This window comes from Geotrypetes seraphini, chromosome 5 (genome assembly GCF_902459505.1).
Source record: "Geotrypetes seraphini chromosome 5, aGeoSer1.1, whole genome shotgun sequence".
NCBI classification, from domain to species: domain Eukaryota; kingdom Metazoa; phylum Chordata; class Amphibia; order Gymnophiona; family Dermophiidae; genus Geotrypetes; species Geotrypetes seraphini.
Window position 1 is genome coordinate 156,122,734 of NC_047088.1, and position 20,321 is coordinate 156,143,054.

Consider the following 20,321-nt stretch of genomic DNA (forward strand, 5'->3'; position numbering starts at 1 on the left):
TCCCCTGGTTGGCTTCTTAGCTTGTTTATGAAACTGAGAAACCACGAGCTGACATCGGGCAGGAAGGCAGTCGCGCATGCGCGGCGTGGGAAGTCTAGAAGCTTCAAAAGCTTAAAGTGTTAGTACACTGTCTGTACCAGGCTCCATGAAAGACACATATGAGAATATCTGCCTGCTGTCCCCGGATAACACCTGTTTCGGTAAATAACTATGCTTTCTCTCCCACCCCCTCCCCTTCAGTCTTATTTCTGTGTTCTTTTGTTCTTTCATAAAACATCTAATTTACTGCTAGAATATTAAGATTGTTTTTTTAAAATATAGTTCTTGATTAAACTAACACATCCTGGAGAGCGCAACATGGTTTTCCAATAAAGAGTTTACTTGAGTCCAGATTGAATCCCAAAATGACTTAATGAAGGGACAGTAATAAAGTAGATGGTCTAATGTCCCTGGTTCCAGATTACAATGCTAGCATTTATTGGACATAGAGCTATCCAACTTTTGTAATCTAACAGGTGTCCAAAACACTCTATGCAACAAAAAGAACCAAGTTTGTCTCATAGATGCTGACACTGTACATCTCATCCTCCAAGACCAAATTCGTGGCCATTGAGATGCAGAAATCTGATGCTTAATCTCGAGTTCAAATGTGTTTATTGGTTTTCAAAGACAACACAATACACAAAATATATTCAGTAAGAAATGCAATGAGATCAAATGACAAGCCATGAAGATGAGAATCAAAAACTGACAATATTGAACATCATAACCATTATAATAATAGTGAGGTACCAAAAGACCTCAAAGCAGAGTGTAACATAATCCTGGAGAGGAGGATGGAGTAAAAGTGAGAAAGAAAAGAAAGATGAGATACAGAGAGATAAGGAGAAGGAAAGAGAGGAAGAAAGACAAGAAGGGAGTGGGGCGGGCATCAGCATCCACACAATGTTGTATGTCAAAATGGAGAATACAGGAAATCATATTGGGGTCCTCGGGAATGTCAGCAGTTAAGGAGAGAAATGTTGTATAGGTTCCCAAATACGAGATATGGTCAGAGATCTATTAGAGTATTCAGCCGCTTTAATCTCATAAAGATGAACCATGAGTACAGTATTCCACCAGAACACAATATTAAGGGTATCGGCAGATTTCCAGTTGTGGAGGATCATCTGAATCGTAAGAGCAATCAATATGTTAAGAAGAGAATGTTGACTAGAGGTGAGTGGGTCCAAGACCGCTAGATCTCTAAAGAGAAGGATGTCAAAAGTAAAATCAGATGTAATAGGTAATAAGCGCCGAATAATACCCCAGACCTTGGTCCAGAATGAGATAATAATAGGACAGGCATAAATCATATGATAAAGATCCCCCAATTCAGCGGAGCAATGCCAACAAAGGTTGGAGTCCCTAAGGCCAGCGCGAAACATTTTGTGAGGTGTCCAAAAGACTTGGTATGCTAAAAAGTATAGAGATTGTGATAAACTTGCAGAGGCGGTGGGTCGAACAGTTTTACTGAAGTACCAATCCCAATCTTTATCGGAACCATGCCAAGTAACAAAGGATACCCAAGCATCTGTGGTCCTAATAGATCTAGGAAAGAGATGCGATCTGAGCTCTTTATAAAAAAGAGAGGTCGTGTGTCCTAGGAGAAATCCTTGCTGAGATAAGGTGAGGAAATGGGAGACTTGAGAGAAGGAGAAAATGGAGGGAGAGCATTTCTTCAAGCAATGAGAAAGTTGAAGCCAATGAAAAAATTCCGAAGGGGGAAGATTGAATTTATCCATAATCTGAGAGAAGGACAGGAGAGTATCCTTATTCATAACGTGATCTAAGGTCCATACTCCTCTATCAATCCAGGAATGCCAATGAATAAAACAATTATCTATATTAAATAAGGAGTTGTACCATAGGGGAGCAGATAAGGTACATCTTCTGTCTGATTTGGAAAAATCATCAAAATATCGTATTGCCTGAAGGGTCGCAAAAATGGAGACAGATTTACAAGGGAGAGTAGAAGGAGAAATATATGGTAAGCGAGCAGTGTACAAGTAATCAGAAGTAAAATTCATCAGATGTATAGAATATAGTTAATCGGAGGAAAGAGCCAAGCCCTAATTCATGATAAATGCTAAACAATTCATTGTACAAAAAAAAAAATGTATTGGGGTCATAGTAATATGAGGAAATTCATCAATCTAGCAGGGTACAGTTAATCAGATCATAGAGCTAAGCCTCAATTCATATTAAGACGGACAATTCATAAGGGCAATAAGACTGTAGAAACAGGACACAAACATACAAATCATCGAAACAAATCAGTAATAGTTAATCAGGAAGAATATTTAAGCGTGAATTCGTACTTTAACTAATTGTGCAGTGTAGTACGAGGATAGCAGAAGTGTAACAACAGAATGTTAATCCTCAAACAAGCTGGATATATTTGATCGACGAGAGGATCTAAGCTAAAATTCATAATTCAAGTAAGTCAGTTGCAGTAAATCAGAAAGAAGGTCATAAAGTAAAATCAGTAGATTATAGGCAGGTCATTACAAAGACAGAACAGTACATGAACGATACAAGAGGGGAGAAAGGCGCAGTCGAATCCGCAGAAAGTTGAAAACATTTCATAAGGTGAACAAAAAGGAAGAGAGTATAAACATTACAGAACGAAATATGGAGGCAGCACATTGAAAAGAAAGATGGCGCAGCAAGTATGTAGATCACAGCACACAAACATGACACGAGGAGGCATGCAGTAATGGAATAGGAGAGAAGACGCTAGCGGGTCAATATAGTATAAACAAAAACAAGACACAAACGTACAAATCGTCAAACAAATTGGGTATAGTTGAGCAGGAAAAATATCTAAGTATGAATTCATGTTGTTACTACCATTGCATTATAGTACTAGGGTGTAAGAATAGAATGTAAGGACTGAAATAGTAAAATCAAACGAGCATTGTACAATTAATCCGAGGTAAAATCCATCAGATGTCCAGAATATAGTTAAGCAGAGGAAAGAGCCAAGCCCTAATTCATAATAAATGCTAAACAATTCATTGTACTAAAAATACATTGGGGTCATAGTAATATAAGGAACTTCATCAATCTAGCAGCACGTATGTCAGTTGCAGTAAATCAGAAAGAAGGTCATAAAGTAAAATCAGTAGATTATAGACAGTTCATTACGAGGAAGAATAGCACATGAACAAGACAAGGGGGAAGAAAGACGCAGTCGTAACCACAGAAAGTTGATAACATTTCATAAGGTGAACAAAAAGGTAGAGAGTAAACATTATGGAACGAAATATAGAAGCAGCACATTGAGAAGAAAAATGGCGCAGCATGTATACAGATCACAGTACACCAACATAACACGAGGAGGCATGCGGTAATGGAATAGGAAAAGACACTAGCGGGTCAATATAGTATAATTGAGCTACGCTAGCATCAGGGAGAGATCAAAGAGAGTAATGAGGACATATGTAAGGAAAATACTTTAATTAAGAAAAAAAAATAAACAATTTAATAGGAGGGGAAGATTCGCTAAGATAAGAGATAGAAAACAGTAAAGTTAAAAAGAAAAAAGGGAGGAGGAAAAATAAGCAGGGGTAGGAAGACAGGAAGGGGAACCTGTTTAATAATAATGAATCCGTACATATAAAAGAAGGGAAGTATATTGTTGATGGAGCGAAGAGTGAAAGTCAAAAAAGAAGTCCCAAGAGAGAGCCAGTCATCGAAAATTCTGTTGCATGCGTATGCTGTGGGGATGCATCTTCAAAAGCAGGATAGGTAAGGGTTGTGGCGGCAGGAGAACACAGTTCACCCCATTTTCGTTTGATGAATCCATGATCGCAAGACTTCAGGGTCGGAATAGTTATCAGTTTTGTTACGATAAGTCACTCTGAGCCGGGCCGGATAAAAGAGGCCGTATTGTGCACCCAAGTCTTTGAGATCCTGGCGCAGGGCAAGGAAGGCTTTGCGCTTCGCGGCAGTTGCAGGGGCAAGATCCGGAACGATGATTATTTTTCTGCCCTGGTAGAGCATCGAAGCCTTTGCTTTAGCGGTTGTCAGGAGCTGCAATGCCTGTTGGAAACGTAGCACCTTAACTATGATGGGACGAGGGTGTCTGGCACCTTGTTGAGGGGTAGAGGGAGAGCGGTGAGCCCGCTTGAGCTCCAGTGCAGGATTGAGATCAAGTTCCAAGAATTTAGGAAGCCAGGATGTTATAAATGAAAGTGTATCTTTACCCTTGGCCCCCTCCGGTACCCCAAGAATACGTAAGTTGGATCTTCGGCTACGATTAGCCATATCTTCAAGCTCCGTCGAAAGTTTCAAAATGGCCGTGGAGTTAGCACGAATCGTCGGGACTTCGTTCTCCACCGCCGAAACTCTGGTAGCCAGGAGGTCAAAATGCTGTTGTGAGGCGGCTAGTTGTGAGTGGATAGTTTCAAGTTCTGAATGCATATCTTTTGATATGTCAAGATGTGTTTTCATCAACGATTTGATTTGTTGTAATTCTGTCAGGACCGGGTCACTCTCTTCCACGAGGTCTGAGACAGAGTTGTTCTTGTCCGGGGAAGGTGGAGCAGACTTGAGGCGTTTATTCGATGGTAGAGCCTCTGTTTTGGGTTTTTTTGTAGCCATAATATCTGGGATGCACTGCAAAGTAATTCACTGTAGGTAGAAAGATCAAAATAGCAGTCGGCATCAGCGGGATAGAGCGATTATCTGAACAGGAAGTGGGAGCAAGAAGCTCACGCAGCCATGCTGTCTAAGCCCAAACCGGAAGTCCCTGATGCTTAATCTCAATGCTCCAAATGTCTCTAAGACCACACTTTGGTTTTTTATTCAAGTATCCAGATAATAATTTATACCACAATGCGGCTTGAAGTCCTAGGAAGTCTACTTTATTACTGTCCCTTCATTAAGTCATTTTGGGATTCAATCTGGACTCAAACTCTTTATTGGAAAACCATGTTGCGCTCTCCTATGATACCGTTTTATTTGGAATGGCTATGAGAAAAAAGAGTCAAATATTGTCACATAATAACAAACTTTTATTAGTTATGACAGAGGTAGCCATTCAACATATTACCAATGATTGGAAAAGTCATAAGAATCTTAATTACACATTCTGGTGGAATTCGTTGTGCCATATTTTTAAGATGGAAAGAGTAATAGCAGTACAAAAAGGGACATATAATAACTTTATAAAGATTTGGGGGCCATTGGAAAAATATTGTGATGAATAGACATCTTTTCTTTTCTGTTCTTTTCTTTCTTAGTTTTATCTAGTACACTCAAGGGAGGAGGGTGGATTTGAGATGTTATTAAATACAGAATATTATAATACTAGTCTTTAAGCCCGTTACATTAACGGGTGCTAGAATAGATGTGTCTGTCTGTTTCTTTATCTCTCTTCTTGGCCGCTGTCTGTGTCCTTCTGTCTTCCCCCCCCCCAAGCAAAGCTGTCTGCCCCAGTACACACCTTCTCCCAAAGCAGCCCCCTGTCCCTCTCCCTAACTGTCTCTCCATGGCCCTCTTCTGTCTTCACCCCCCCCCAGAGCAAAGCTGTTTGCCCCAAGCACACCCCTCCCCTCAAAGCAGCCCCCTTTCCCTCTCCCTGTCTCTCCATGGCCCCTTCTGTCTTCCCCCCCCAGAGCAGAGCTGTTTGCCCCAGGCACACCCTCCCCCCAAAGCAGCCCCCTTTCCCTCTCCCTGTCTCTCCATGGCCCCTTCTGTCTTCCCCCCAGAGCAAAGCTGTCTGTCCCAAGCACACTTCCCCCCAAAGCAGCCCCCTTTCCCTCTCCCTATCTCTCCATGGCCCCTTCTGTCTTCCCCCACAGCAAAGCTGTGTCCCCAGCATACTTCCCCCCCTCAAAAATAAAAGCAGCCCCCTTTCCCTCTCCCTGCCCCTTCTGTCTTCCCCCTCCCCCCCCCTGAGCACAGCTGTCTGTCCCAAGCATACCCCGCCCCCTCCTGTATTGGCCCCATTCTTACCCTCACTCCATCTCGGCGTCTTCTGGCCTGCTCCTCTTCAAAGCAGCCTGCGATCGTGGCCGGCTTTAGCGAACCTCGCAGGCCACTCTCCAACTCGGTAGCATGTTCCCTCTGACACGATCCCGTGCGTCAGAGGGAACTGCTACTGAGTTTGGAGAGCGGCCTTCGCGGTTCGCTAAAGCCGGCCACGATCGCAGGCTGCTTTGGAAGAGGAGGAGCGGCGACGGCGGCAGTTGGTGAGTTGAAGCTCCATTGTGTTCGCGGACGCGGGCAGGGAGAGAGTTTGCCTGCGCTTCGGGCTGCTGAGTGAGGGCGGAAGGAGGGGGAGTGGCCAGAGTGATCCCTGCAGCCGGGTTCTAAAATGGAACACGGCCAGGGATTACACACCACAGCGGCAGGGATCACGCTTTTATTATATAGGATGTTGTATAACATTGCATATTCTATTTTAATTGAGAATGGGATGAAGGGGGGGGAGGTGGGAGTTTTACACTAATATAGTTCATATGTTAGATAATATAGTGCTATATTGAAATTATTTTTATGATATATTTTTATGCACTTATTGTTTGATTTGAAAATGAATAAAGATTTAAAAAACAAAACAAAAACACATCCTGGTAGTTTGGTCCTAAGTTTCTAGAAACAAGTAAGTGAACTAAAAAAAATTTTGGATCCTCATTTTTACCGTATTATACATTTGTATATTGCAGGTGTTTAACAAGCTCATCAGACGTTACAAATACCTGGAAAAAGGTTTTGAAGAAGAGGTCAAAAAGGTATTACACATATGTTTCAGTTGCTTGTCTTTAAAACATGTTCTGCTTAATTGCAAAATTTTTAGGCAGACTTGCTTGAGACAAACAAGCATACTGAACTTCCCCTTAAGCTTATTTTTTATGTGTACTGCATTTTCCTCTTCTATGTGATGGATATTAGTTTACATGTTACTAGTAATGTATTTGTTTTAGTGCTGTCTGGCCAGTGTCCTCATGGCCTTCTCAGTACACGGTCCCTGCATAGCCTGTTACTTGCTGTAGGTGTTCTAGGCACAGAATATCCAGCTTAAAATATAACATAATACAAATCGGAGGTAAGTGCCTTTTGGATTTATCTGTTAATTTGATTTCCTTGATACCTGACAGTGTAGTCCAGAGTTATGTCCCTCTGCTAGCAGAGCCAAAGAAAAAAAAAAAAACAGCTCGGAGCCGACTTCACTCCTCCTAGAGGGAAGCTGGTACTGCCTTCTGGTCCTTGTTCTATGTCGTCTAAGACAACTGAAGGCAATTGATATATCCACCATCAAAACTAAATCAGATCTGCTGGTGATCTGCCTATTGGGAGCCAAGGTAGAAGACATAGTGAGCCGCATCGACAGGATCATCGACAGCGTGGAAGAGGAAGATACAGCGGTGGTGATCCATGTGGGGACATACAACATGAGCAACAGGAACTACAACAGGGAAGTACTGAAGCACCAGTTTCGGATGCTAGGAAGGAAGCTGAAGATCAGAATGCAGAGAGTAGCGTTCTCGGAGATCCTGCCAGTACTCAGGGCCAACGAGAAGAGGCAGACGGAGCTGCAAGTAGTCAACGCGTGGATGCAGCGCTGGTGTGAGGAAGAGGGATTCCACTTCATGCTCAACTGGACGACGTTCTGGGGGAAAGCAAGCTATTAAGGAAGAATGGACTCCACCTCAGCGGAGACGGAACAAGGCTACTTGCAGGCAACATCAAGAGAGAAATTGAGAAGTTTTTAAACTAAGAAGAGGGGGAAAGCCGACAGTCGACCGAGAGTCGATGGTTCGGGAACCGGTATACCCAGAGGATACCGTGCAGAAAGACAGCGGGGAAGACTCACCGGATCACAGGCAAGACAGAAATCCTGAAGGATCGAAAGGGATACAAGAGGGAAGGAAATGCAAGAAAGTAACAGGCCGCAAACTCAAGTGTATGTACATGAACGCAAGGAGCCTAAAAGAATAAGATGGGGGAATTAGAAGCTATGGCACAAAAAGATAACCTTGACATCATCGGCATCACAGAAACATGGTGGAACGAGGAAACCAACTGGGACACTGTGCTACCAGGATACAAGCTATACCACAGAGAGAGAGTGGCTCAAAAAGGAGGGGGCATTGCCCTATACGACAAAGAGGGAATTGAGTCTACCAGAGAGAACACGAAGAATAAGTTAGTCTCTATGGGTCAAAATTCCAGGAACAAATGGAATGGAAATGAAGATCGACGGCAACTACCGACCCCCAGGGCAGTCCAAAAAAATTGATAGAGAGCAGATAGATGAGATTAAACGCAACTGCAAGGGAGGCAACGCAGTTATCATGACTTCAATTTTCTGAGAATAGACTGGAACCTAGGCACCGCCGGCTGCGGTAGGGAGACCAAGTTCCTGGATGCTATAGGCGATTGCTTCCTGGAACCACTTGTCAAGGAAAATACGAGAGGAAACGCAATTCTGGACTTAATTCTAAACGGACTACGAGGACCGGTGCAAGGTGTAGAAGTGGAACGAAGGGCATGGCGTTGAATTTCTGAAAAGGGAATTACGATGGGATGAGACTCATGCTGGGGAAGAAGATTAAGAAGAGGATAAGCACTGTAAATACGCTAGAACAAGCAAGGTCCCTTTTTAAGGACACAGTTACCGAGGCACAAGATCTATATATACCGCATATCGACAAGGGATCCAAGAGGAAAAAGAACAAGGAACCGGCATGGCTTACTGTAGTGGTGAAGGAAGCGATCAGAGACAAGAAGACCTCATTTAAGAAATGGAAAAGGTCGAAAACGGAGAAAAACTGGAAAAAGCTCAAACATCATCAAAGCAGGTGCTATAAGTTGGTAAGAGGAGCCAAAACAGACTACGAGGAAAAAATAGCCAAGGAGGCAAAACTCTTCAAGCCATTCTTTCGATATATTAAGGAGAAACGACCTGCAAAGGAAGCAGTGGGGCCATTGGATGACCATGGATTAAAGGGAGTGTTAAAGGAGGACAAAGCCATCGCCGACAAATTAAAACACATTTTTTGCGTCTGTATTTACCGAAGAGGATATACACAACATACCGGAAGCCGACAGGCTATACACAAGAAACGAAGACGGGAAACTGACTGGGCTGACGGTCAGTCTAGAAGAGGTATGCAGGTAGATTGATAGACTTAAAAATGATAAATCCCCAGGACCGGATGGCATCCATCCGAGGGTAATCAAGGAACTGAAAGGGGCTATAGCTGAACTGCTTCAACTAATAGCCAATCTGTCGATCAAATCAGGAAGGATTCCGGAAGACTGAAAGGTGATGAATGTTACGCTGATCTTCAAGAAAGGTTCGAGGGGTGATCCAGAAACCTACAGACCAGTGAGTCTGGCCTCAGTACCGGGAAAGATGATAGAGCTGCTGATTAACGACCACATCATTGATCACCTTGACGGACACAAAATGATGAGGACCAGCCAGCACAGCTTCAACAAAGGATGATCTTGTTTGACGAACTTGATGCACTTCTTCGAGGGAGTAAATAGGCAGATAGACAAAGGTGAACTGGTCAACATTGTATATCTGGATTTTCAGAAGGCGTTCGACAAGGTTCCGCATGAATGACTACTTCGAAAAATTGCGATCCATGGAATCGAGGGTGAAATACGTGGATTAAAAACTGGCTGGTGGATAAGAAACAGAGTGGGAGTAAATTGACAATATTCGGACTGGAAAAGCGTTATGAGTGGAGTGCCGCAGAATTCGGTTCTTGGGCCTGTGCTCTTCAACATATTTATAAATGATATGGAAATTGGCACGACGAGTGAAGTGATTAAATTTGCAGACGATACTAAGTTATTCAGAGTAGTGTAGATGCAGGAGGATTGAGAAGATCTGCAACATGACATAAACATGCTCGAGGAATGGGCCGCAACATGGCAAATGAGGTTCAGCGTGGATAAGTGTAAGGTGATGTATGTCGGTAACAAAAATCTTATACATGAATACAGGATGTCCGGGGCAGTACTTGGAGAGACCCCCCCAGGAAAGAGACTTGGGAGTACTGATTGACAAGTCGATGAAGCTGTCTGTGCAATGTGTTGCGGCGGCGGCGAAAAGGGCAAACAGAATGCTAGGAATGATTAAGAAGGGGATCACTAACAGATTGGAGAAGGTTATCATGCCACTGTACTGGGCCATGGTACGCCCGTACCTGGAATACTGCATCCAGCACTGGTTGCCGTACATGAAGAAGGACATGGTACTACTCAAAAGGGTCCAGAGAAGAGCATCTAAAATGGTTAAGGGGCTGTAGGAGTTGCCGTACAGCGAGAGATTAGAGAAACTGGGCCTCTTCTCCCTTGAAAAGAGGAGACTGAGAGAGGACATGATCGAAACATTCAAGATACTGAAGGGAATAGACTTAGTAGATAAAGAGGTTGTTCACCCTCTCCGAGGTAGGGAGAACGAGAGTGCACTCTCTAAAGTTAAAAGGGTATAGATTCCATACAAATGTAAGGAAGTTGTTCACCCAGAAAGTGATGGAAAACTGAAACGCTCTTCCAGAGGCTGTTATAGGGGAAAACACCCTCCAGGGATTCAAGACAAAGTTAGGCAAGTTCCTGCTGAACCGGAATGTAAGCAGGTAGGGCTGGTCTCAGTTAGGGCATTGGTCTTTGACCTAAGGGCTGTCGTGGGAGTGGACTGCTGGGCACGATGGACCATTGGTCTGACCCAGAAGTGGCAATTCTTAGGTTCACACATGCGCAGAATTCTGCACAAACCTTCTGTCCTATCCCTCACCCCCCCCCTCCCCCCTCCGACCACCACGCAGGTCTGGCCTCTCTCCCTCCCACCGACTGACCAACCCCTGCCATGAGATCAGACATACCTGCAGGCCTTCTGAGGAAGCAGCAGTGGCAGCAGCTGTCCGGCAGAGGCAGCGCTATGAATGGGATGCTTGTGGTCACCCCCGCCAGGGCCTTTCCTTTGCCACATCACTTCCTATAGTTAAATGACGCAGCAGAGGGAAGGCCCTGTCAGATGCCTGACCTGCAGGGGGAGAGGAAGGGGATGGATGCCAGACCTGGAGAGGGAGAGGAGGGGGATGGATGCCAGACCTGCAGGGGGAGAGGAGGGGGTATGGATGTCAAATCTTCAGGGGGAGAGGAGGGGAGATAAAAGGGGTTCACGGTGCAAGCAAGAAAGGTGGTGGGTGAGGGGAGAGGACATAAAAGGGATTCACAGTGCAAGCAAGAAAGGTGGTGGGTGGGATGAGGGGACATGAATGCTGGATCTGCAAGTGGGGATTTTTAGCCAGTGTAGGGAGATGCTAGACTTTGGGGGCCAAGAAGTGGATTCAGGGTGCAAGTGAGAAAGGGGTTGGATTTAGAGGGAGACAACTTCAGTTGGAGGGAGAAAAGGAACTGAGGAGGCTGAAACCTGAGCAAGGAAAAGGTAGGAAGGAATTTCAGGCCTCAGGATAGGCGAATTCTATGCAAAACACTACAAATAAACTTTGCAGAATTTTGAAATATTGTGTGCGGAATTTTCAAAGTTTTTGTACAGAATTCTGCCAGGAGTAAATAATAATTGTTTTGTCTTACACTCAGTTACATTTGTGCCTTGTCTCAGGGTGCCTTGTCTCAGGGTAGAATTAGGAATGTTTGTCACTTTAAACAGATGAGACAAGTATTAAGGCTATTTCGTCATATAATACCTAATATATGCTTGTCTGGATTGCCACATGAAATTTTCAAATCCTAAAAGGAAAGTCCAGATTTATTTTTGTTTTTTAATTTTAAACTTTGTTTCTTGCAGTTGTTGCTGTTTCTAAAGGGTTTTTCTGAATCTGAGCGGAACAAATTGGCCATGTTGACTGGTATTCTTCTGGCCAGTGGAAATCTTTCTGCATCTATTCTTAACAGTCTGTATAATGAAAACTTGGTTAAAGAAGGTAATTATCACAGGAATATTATTTACAATAAGTGGACCTATAACAAGGCAGCATGTTGCCTAGTAGGTTCTCTGTATGCACAATATAATAATAATAATAATTTTATTCTTATATACCACTGTGTATACAGTACTGATGATACTATACATGCAGTCCAGGCTGCCACACAAGAGAGCAGAATCTGTATCACGTGTCTGTTTCTTTCCCTTTCTTATCTTTTAGCATCTTTCATTGCTCCCTGCAAACTGACTACTGTATCTAACCTAAGGGGAAAGGGGGCTTAGAATTGCTGAACTTGGAACAATTAGCATCCCTGCCAATGAGTGAGGATTAGCGGCAGGCATGTTAACTCCTGGCAAAATTCTGCTCAAAAAATTCAAAATTCTGCAAAATTCTACAGATTTGTCAAAACATTAATATTTTTGTTTAATTATCCATATTCCATTTAAAACATTCAAAATTCCTTTTTTTGTTTTCTACCTTTTGTTGTTTGGACATTTTACTTTTCTATCAAGTTGGTGCTAGTTTCTCTTTCTGCTTTTCTGTCATCTGCTAATTCTCCTTCAAGCAGCTCTTGTCCTTTTGTCTTTTCTCCTCTCTCCTGTCTGTCTTCTCACTAACGCAGCCTGATATATTGATCATTCCTTTTTTTAGCTCTTTTCTACAGTTAGTTTATTTGATATACCGCATTTCTTAACAATTGTAGTCTACCACCAGTGCCTCCCTTTTCACTTTTCAGCTATCAAATTTCCTTCTTTTCTCCCATTCCCCTTCTCATTCCTTCCTCGGCCCTCCATTCCTTTCTTTTCTCTTTTTTTTTAATGTTTTATTATTTTATCCAAAATAGAGAAAGACATGGGGAAAAAATCTGTCCCCGTCTCCGGCCCACCATCCTCTGCACCGCCCGTCACCGCCATTCCTTTCACCGCCCCGTCACCGCCATCCCTTTCACCGCCACTGCCATCCCATTCACCGCCCTGTCACTGTCCCCGCAGCGGCTCTCTTTTCGATGACTCCTGCTGTATCTTCCCCTATATCTTCAGGTCAGATAGCTCAGCAGAAAGTTCCAGCGGTGGTGCTTAAGGTGCCTAAGACTTCCAAGTCGAAGCACATTTCCACTGCCTCTGTGGAACCTGCAGCCAAAGCAGGTGGTCCGGTTTCAGATGCGGATCCATCCTTGCCGGCTGCTTTCCAGACCATGTTGGAGAAGCAATTCAGGTCTTTACTAATATGGGACCGAAGCTTCTTCCTCTCATCCAGCCTCGGCATTCTGCAGACTCCCGTGAGGTCGAGCCTCTTCCTTTGCCTCAGTCTGAGCTTGCACACCTTTTGAGGGAGCAGAGTCTGTGCGGGTGTCTAGTCTGGCATCCAAGCACGTCAAGCAAGGAGCAGAATCTTTGCAAGTGCCTCGGCAGGAATCCTCACACTCTATCCAAGGAGCAGAGTCTTTGGGAGTGTATCGAGGTTCCTCCACCAAGCCTCTGGAGCTTCAAACTACAGCCTCCAGTCCTATCCATTCTTTGGTAGCATCGGCTGCTTCTGTCTCCGAGGCGAAGTCTCCTCGATCTTCGAGATCTGCTTCCAAGTACCTTTCTCACCGACGATTGAGGCATACTTCAGGCATAGTTCTTCTTCTAAAGAACGTCCTTCTTCAACTGAGCCTCGATCTACTCCTACTTCTACTAGACCGCCGACTCCTCGATCGAGGTCTCCATTTCCACACCTCGAGGATGCAGCGGTTTCAATTGCTTCGTCCAAGTCTCCATATTTTTTTGATGCCTTTTTTCCGGCCAAAGCTTCATCTTCAACCCAGGCTGCCTCGACGATCTCAAGTCCTTCTCGAGACAAAGCATTGGCGGATCAGCTATCTTTTTCATCTTTTCTTCGTCAGATGGCTGTTGACTTGGATCTTCAATTAGATGCTGGTTCCAAATACTCTAAGAAGTATCTTGAAGTTATGCATCTTCCTCAACCTCCAGCAGAGTCACTTAAGCTTCCTCTTCACAAGCTCTTGTCTCAGACTTTTGCCATATGCCTGGAGACTCCTTATATCATTCCAGCTGAAGGTTTGAGATTGGGCAATCTGCCACAACACCTTCCTCAAAGCTGTCTACATCCAAGGGGCAAAGAATTGCTTAGTGGACAACTTGAGTCGTCTTCTGCAACCTCATGAATGGACACTCCATTCCTCGCCTCTTCATCACATTTTTTCACAGTGGGGAACGCCTCAGAATCTTCTGTTTTGGATTATCTTTTGTACTTATCCACTTTAGAGTCCATCTCAGTGCATTTGCAGCTTTCCATCAGCCTATTGAAGGGAAACCACTCTCTGCTCATCCGGTGGTTTCCAGATTCATGAAAGGAGTTTTCAATGTCAAACCACCTCCAGTGGTTTGGGACCTCAATATTGTCCTTGCTCAATTGATGAAGCCTCCTTTTGAACCAACTGACAAGGCTCATCTGAAGTATCTTACTTGGAAAGTGGTGTTTCTCATTGCCCTCACTTCTGCTCAAAGAGTCAGTGAGCTGTAAGCTTTAGTTGCTGATCCACCTTTCACTGTCTTCCATCATGACAAGGTAGTTCTCCGTACTCATCCTAAATTCCTACCTAAAGTGGTTTCAGAATTTCATCTCAACCAATCCATTGTTCTTCCAGTGTTTTTTCCTAAGCCTCATTCTCATCCTGGAGAATCAGCTCTTCATACTCTGGACTAAACTTGCTTTGGCCTTCTACTTGGAACGCACCAAACCACACAGAACTGCTCCTCAACTTTTTGTCTCCTTCGATCCAAACAAGTTGTGACATCCCATCTCTAAGCGTACCATCTCCAACTGGATGGCTGCTTGCATCTGTTTCTGCTATGCCTAGGTTGAATTACCCCAGAGTCACAGCCCATAAAGTCAGAGTAATGGTAGCTTCAGTAGCTTTCCTCAGATCTACGCCCATTGAGGAAATTTGCAAGGCTGCTACTTGGTCCTCTATTCATACTTTCATTTCTCACTATTGTCTGGATGTTTTCTTCAGACGGAATGACCAGTTTGGCCAAACAGTAGTACAAAATGTATTTTCCTGAATTGCCAACACTCCCACCATCCTATTCTGGTTAGCTTGGAGGTCACCCATTTGTGAGAATAGGCTGCCTGCTTGTCCTGGGATAAAGCACAGTTACTTACCCGTAACAAGTGTTATCCAGGGACAGCAGGCAGCTATTTTCACAACCCACCCACCTCCCCTGGTTGGCTTCTCTGCTAGCTATCTGAACTGAGGAAACGCGCCCTATGCTGGGCGGGAAGGCACTCGTGCATGCGCGGTGCGGTCGACTCGAAACTTCTAGTTTCTTCAAGCAAGTCTGCTTGCGAGCTTCCGCATCCGGGCTCTGCTGATGACGTCACCCATATGTGAGAATAGCTGCCTGCTGTCCCTGGATAACACCTGTTATGGTAAGTAACTGTGCTTTCTCACCCCTCTCTGCTGCATCTCTCCCTTCTCCTCTACCCCATGTCCCAACAATTCTTCCTCTTTTTCCTTCCTCGCCCCTCCCCCCCTCATGTGCAGCATCTTTCCTTTCGTACTCCACTCAGAACTCTCCTTCCCTAACATCTAGCTTCAATGGGTCCTGGCAACAATTCCCACACACTTGCTGTTGCCAACCCAGAGTTCTCTCCGCAGTATAGGAGAAGCTTTTGGATTAGTGATAGACAGCATGTGGGAATCACTGCCGCTGCCAGTATCCATTGAAGCAATGCCTTAGAGAAGAGATTTTCTGGCTCCGAGTGCTGCATGTGCCAGCCAAGATCATGTGACTGCAAGTTGTTGGCCAAGCAGAGAACCACGAGAGAAGATTCTGCATGACATGGAAATTATGTATCACACAGAATTATGCCAAGAGTAGTATGTGCTCAGCCCTTGTTGAAGATAGAGATTCTGTATGGAAACTGAATATACCTTAAAAGCTTGGTCTTCTAATCTGATAGAACTGCCATTATGCCTGATATCAGCCAGACTCTTAAGTCCCAAAGTCTGAGCATAAATAAGGAGGGAATAGAGTGCCAACCATGATCTGTCTAGGGTGGCAGAAAGCCACCTTGACTTCATATGATAGGCAAATGTGCAAGACTAGAAAGGCTAGGAAAAGGTGAGAACTTGTGTTTAGAAGGTGTAGACATTCACACACCAAACTTAAATTGTGAGATGTACTGTATATTATATTTCATTTCAGATATGTTTGGAGATATTAAAATTATAGCTCTCTGAACAGAGTCATTGAAACTTAAATCTGTTTGAAAAACAGTATCAGGTTTTTGAAGTAAAAGGACCATTGTCTCCATCACTGAACCAGCTCCTGGTACCACAGCACAAAAATGTATACTGTTTGCTGCTTTTATAGCTTCTGTCTGTAATGAAACTTCACATATATTTTTGCTTTTTATACTGGATTTTCAAATTTCACTATTTTAAATATAAACCACATAGATACATTTGCCAATGCAGTATATCAAATACTAAATAAACTTGGAAACTTATTATGAAAGTGGTCCTCTTGGTCTTCCTGATGTTTTAGAACATGCTGTTAAGAGGAATCATTAAGAGGAATTGCTGGAGTAAGGAGGAAACCATGCCATCAGCTTACATATGACTTGGCAGTAGGCCTTCATGCCTCTAATTGTAGCAGAGAAGCTTGGAATTGATTTTTTTTTTTTTTTTTCCTCCTCATAAAAGCATCTTTCTGCTTTGTTCTATTTATTTAGGTGTGTCTGCAGCCTTCGCTGTAAAGCTTTTTAAATCATGGATCAATGAAAAAGACATTAATGCAGTGGCTGGTAGTCTTCGTAAAGTCAACATGGACAACAGACTAATGGTAAATTTGTACTGCTGAGTATAGTTATTTTGTGGTCTGGATGCTTCTTGATTTCAACACCCCAGCCCCTATTGATCTGATGAGTAGAAGCCAGGTTTCATGTAGGACATTGTGCAGCAGTACCCCTATACCATCAGATCAGCCCTGAATTGTGTGTAATTTTTAAACAAGAATGTTTTAACTAGTGTATAGGCAGAAATGATTATGAAATAAATTTCTAAATGCATTTTCTTTTGTAGTGCATTCTAGTTAATGATGCCAGGAGTTGATGGGCCAAGTTTTTCTTTCTAATGAGCAGTTTTATTGAATTGATTCTAGAGTAGGCAGCTAGTTATGAGCATAATTGTTGTTTCATAAAACACACTAATGAAATAAAAGCAATTGTACTTGTCTCCAAACATATGGAAAACATGTAATCCAGTGTGTTTAAATGTTCAGGAACTTTTTCCAGCCAACAAGCAAAGTGTTGAACACTTCACAAAATACTTCACTGATGCAGGACTAAAGGAACTCTCAGAGTATGTGCGGAATCAACAGACCATTGGTGCTCGCAAGGAGTTGCAGAAAGAACTGCAAGAACAGATGTCGCGTGGAGAGCCCTTGAAGGATGTAAGAGCAATTCCATGATTTTAGAGTGTTAAGACATATATTCATTCAGGAAGAGAAATAAGGAGGGAGGTGTTTCCATATGTTAAATAGTGTTTGTGTGTGAATCCTGGCCCTTTGATATACAAGTTTTACCAAGTGTACAATTATGTCAGTATACAGTATGTACTGTACACATTAAAGTAATCCTAGGAGGAGAAGTAAACTACAAAACAAAAAGCACTTCCCTCTACAAAAAAAGAACCTGATCCTTTTTTTTTTTTTTTTTTTTTAGTGTACAGGCTTTAATACTCTTGCCCAAATGAATGCTCCTATATTGGTTTTTCTAGGGAAAGGGGGCTATAAACCTTTTTCAAGTGTGTAACATACTGTATGAACTAAAAATCATGAGCCTCTTCATAATCACTTAGATTAGGTGCATTGTTACTAAATGTAGAATTCTTATAAAGTAGTAGAAATTTATTTGCCATTTCAGGTCATTTTCACCCTAATTATAGTTATCCTAGGACAAGCAGACAGCATAGTCTCACATGACGTCATCCACAGAGCCCAGTACAGACAATTTAAAAGTGTATTGTCACTTTAAGTTTTGAAAAACTTCATGACTGCCCACACCACACATGTGCGAGTGCCTTCCTGCCCGATGTCCTCTCGTGGTACCTCAGTTCTTTGTCCTCCTTTAGCACTCCCTTTATTCCTTGGTCATCCAACGGCCCCACCGCTTCCTTTGCAGGTCTTTTCCCCTTAATATATTGAAAGAATGGCTTGAAGTTTTTTGCCGCCTCGGCTATTTTTTCCTCGTAGTCTCTTTTGGCACCTCTTACTGCCTTATGGCACCTGCTGTGATGTTTGTGCTTTTTCCAGTTTTCATCCGTTTTTGACCTTTTCCATTCTTTAAATGAAGTTTTCTTGTCTCAGACCGCTTCTTTTACTGCTACAGTAAGCCACGCTTGTTCTTTTTCTTCTTGGATTCCTTGTTGATACGCGGTATATATAGATTTTACGCCTTGGTGACTGTGTCCTTAAAAAGAGACCATGCTTGCTCTAGCATTTTTACAGTGCTTATCCTCTTCTTAATCATCTTCCCCACCATGAGTCTCATCCCTTTGTAATTCCCTTTTTGGAAGTTCAGTGCCGTGGCCGTCGTTCTGGATCGATGTTTCGCCCCGTGTCCAGGTTGAAGTGGATCATATTCTGATCACTGGTTCCCAGTGTCCCCTCTACTTCTACACCTTCTGCAGGTCCTCGTAATCCATTTAGAATTCAGTCCAGAATTACATTTCCTCTCGTATTTTCATTGCCAAGTTGTTCCAGGAAGCAATTGCCTACAGCATCCAGGAACTTGGTCTATCCTACTGCAGCCAGTGCCTAGGTTCCAGTCTATCCCTGGATAATTGAAGTCACCCATGATAACTGCATTGCCTCCCTTGCAGTTGCGTTTAATCTCGTCCGTCATTTCTCCATCCGTTTCTTTGGACTGCCCCTAAGGTCGGTAGTAGATGCCGATCTTCATTCCATTCCATTTGTTCCCGGTATTTTGGCCCATAGAGACTGTACAAGTTTATTATTAGGATTGTATAGTTTATTAGGATTTTATATACCGCCTATCAAGGTTATCTAAGCGGTTTTTACAATCAGGTACTCAAGCATTTTCCCTCTCTGTCCCGGTGGGCTCACAATCTATCTAACGTACCTGGAGCTATGGAGGATTAAGTGACTTGCCCAGGGTCACAAAGAGCAGCGCGGGGTTTGAACCCACAACCCCAGGATGCTGAGGCTGTAGATCCAACCACTGCGCCACACATTCCTCCTCCTTACTTTTACCCCAGGACAAACAGGCAGCATATTTTCAACATGTGGGTGACGTCACCGATGGAGCCCCTTAGCGGATGTTTTCACAATCAAACTTGCTTGAAGGCCTTCAAGCTTGCGATTGGCCCGCGCATGCGCGCGTACCACTCCCGCCCAACCTAGGGCATGTGTCTTTTCAGCGTGGCCTTAGTTCTATGTTTTCCGCGGAGCCAGAAGCACTGCTCCGTTGCTGCGTGCGATCTTGTCCCTCTTGCACTGTGGTTTTCTTTGTTATTTTCATTTAAGTCGCTGTGCTAGCGTCTTTTTGACAATTCCAGTCTGAGCCTTCGGGCTCCCTTCCTCCTGGAAACTTCCCCCCTCCCCATCGGGGGTTGGTCTCCATCATTTATATATCCAGTGGGAAAGTGTTACCACTGACAGTTGGGTGCTTTCCATCATCCGGGAGAGGTACCGTATTTTCACGCATATAACGCGCGCGTTATACGCGTTTTTACCTACCGCGCATACCCCTCGCGCGTTATACGCGTGAGCGCGGTATACAAATTTTTTTTTACATAGTTCCCACCCCGCCCGACACCCGATTCACCCCCCCCCAGCAGGACCGCTCGCACCCCCACCCCGAACGACCGCTTGCACGCGCTCCCACCCGCACCCGCATCCACGATCGGAGCAAGAGGGAGCCCAAGCCCTCTTGCCCGGCCGACTCCCCAACTCCCCGACAATATCGGGCCAGGAGAGAGCCCAAACCCTCCTGGCCACGGCGACCCCCTACCCCCACCCCGCACTACATTACGGGCAGGAGGGATCCCAGGCCCTTCTGCCCTCGACGCAAACCCCCCTCCCTCCAACGACCGCCCCCCCCCCCAAGAACCTCCGACCGCCCCCCCAGCCGACCCGCGACCCCCCTGGCCGACCCCCACGACACCCCCACCCCCCTTCCCCGTACCTTTGGTAGTTGGCTGGACAGACGGGAGCCAAACCCGCCTGTCCGGCAGGCAGCCAACGACGGAATGAGGCCGGATTGGCCCATCCGTCCCAAAGCTCCGCCTACTGGTGGGGCCTAAGGCGCGTGGGCCAATCAGAATAG

The 20,321-nt window shown here is 44.2% G+C and overlaps 1 protein-coding gene across 1 annotated transcript in view; it reads left to right on the forward strand.

The window, feature by feature from the left end:
• The window catches only part of BZW1 (basic leucine zipper and W2 domains 1), a 138,697-nt gene that overhangs the window by 72,005 nt on the left and 46,371 nt on the right, over window positions 1-20,321 (forward strand). The window contains exons 5-8 of the mRNA XM_033945371.1: window positions 6,717-6,782; window positions 11,822-11,957; window positions 16,707-16,816; window positions 17,255-17,425. Of these exons, the coding sequence (XP_033801262.1) occupies window positions 6,717-6,782; window positions 11,822-11,957; window positions 16,707-16,816; window positions 17,255-17,425 (483 nt within the window). The remainder of the gene's footprint in view (window positions 1-6,716; window positions 6,783-11,821; window positions 11,958-16,706; window positions 16,817-17,254; window positions 17,426-20,321) is intronic.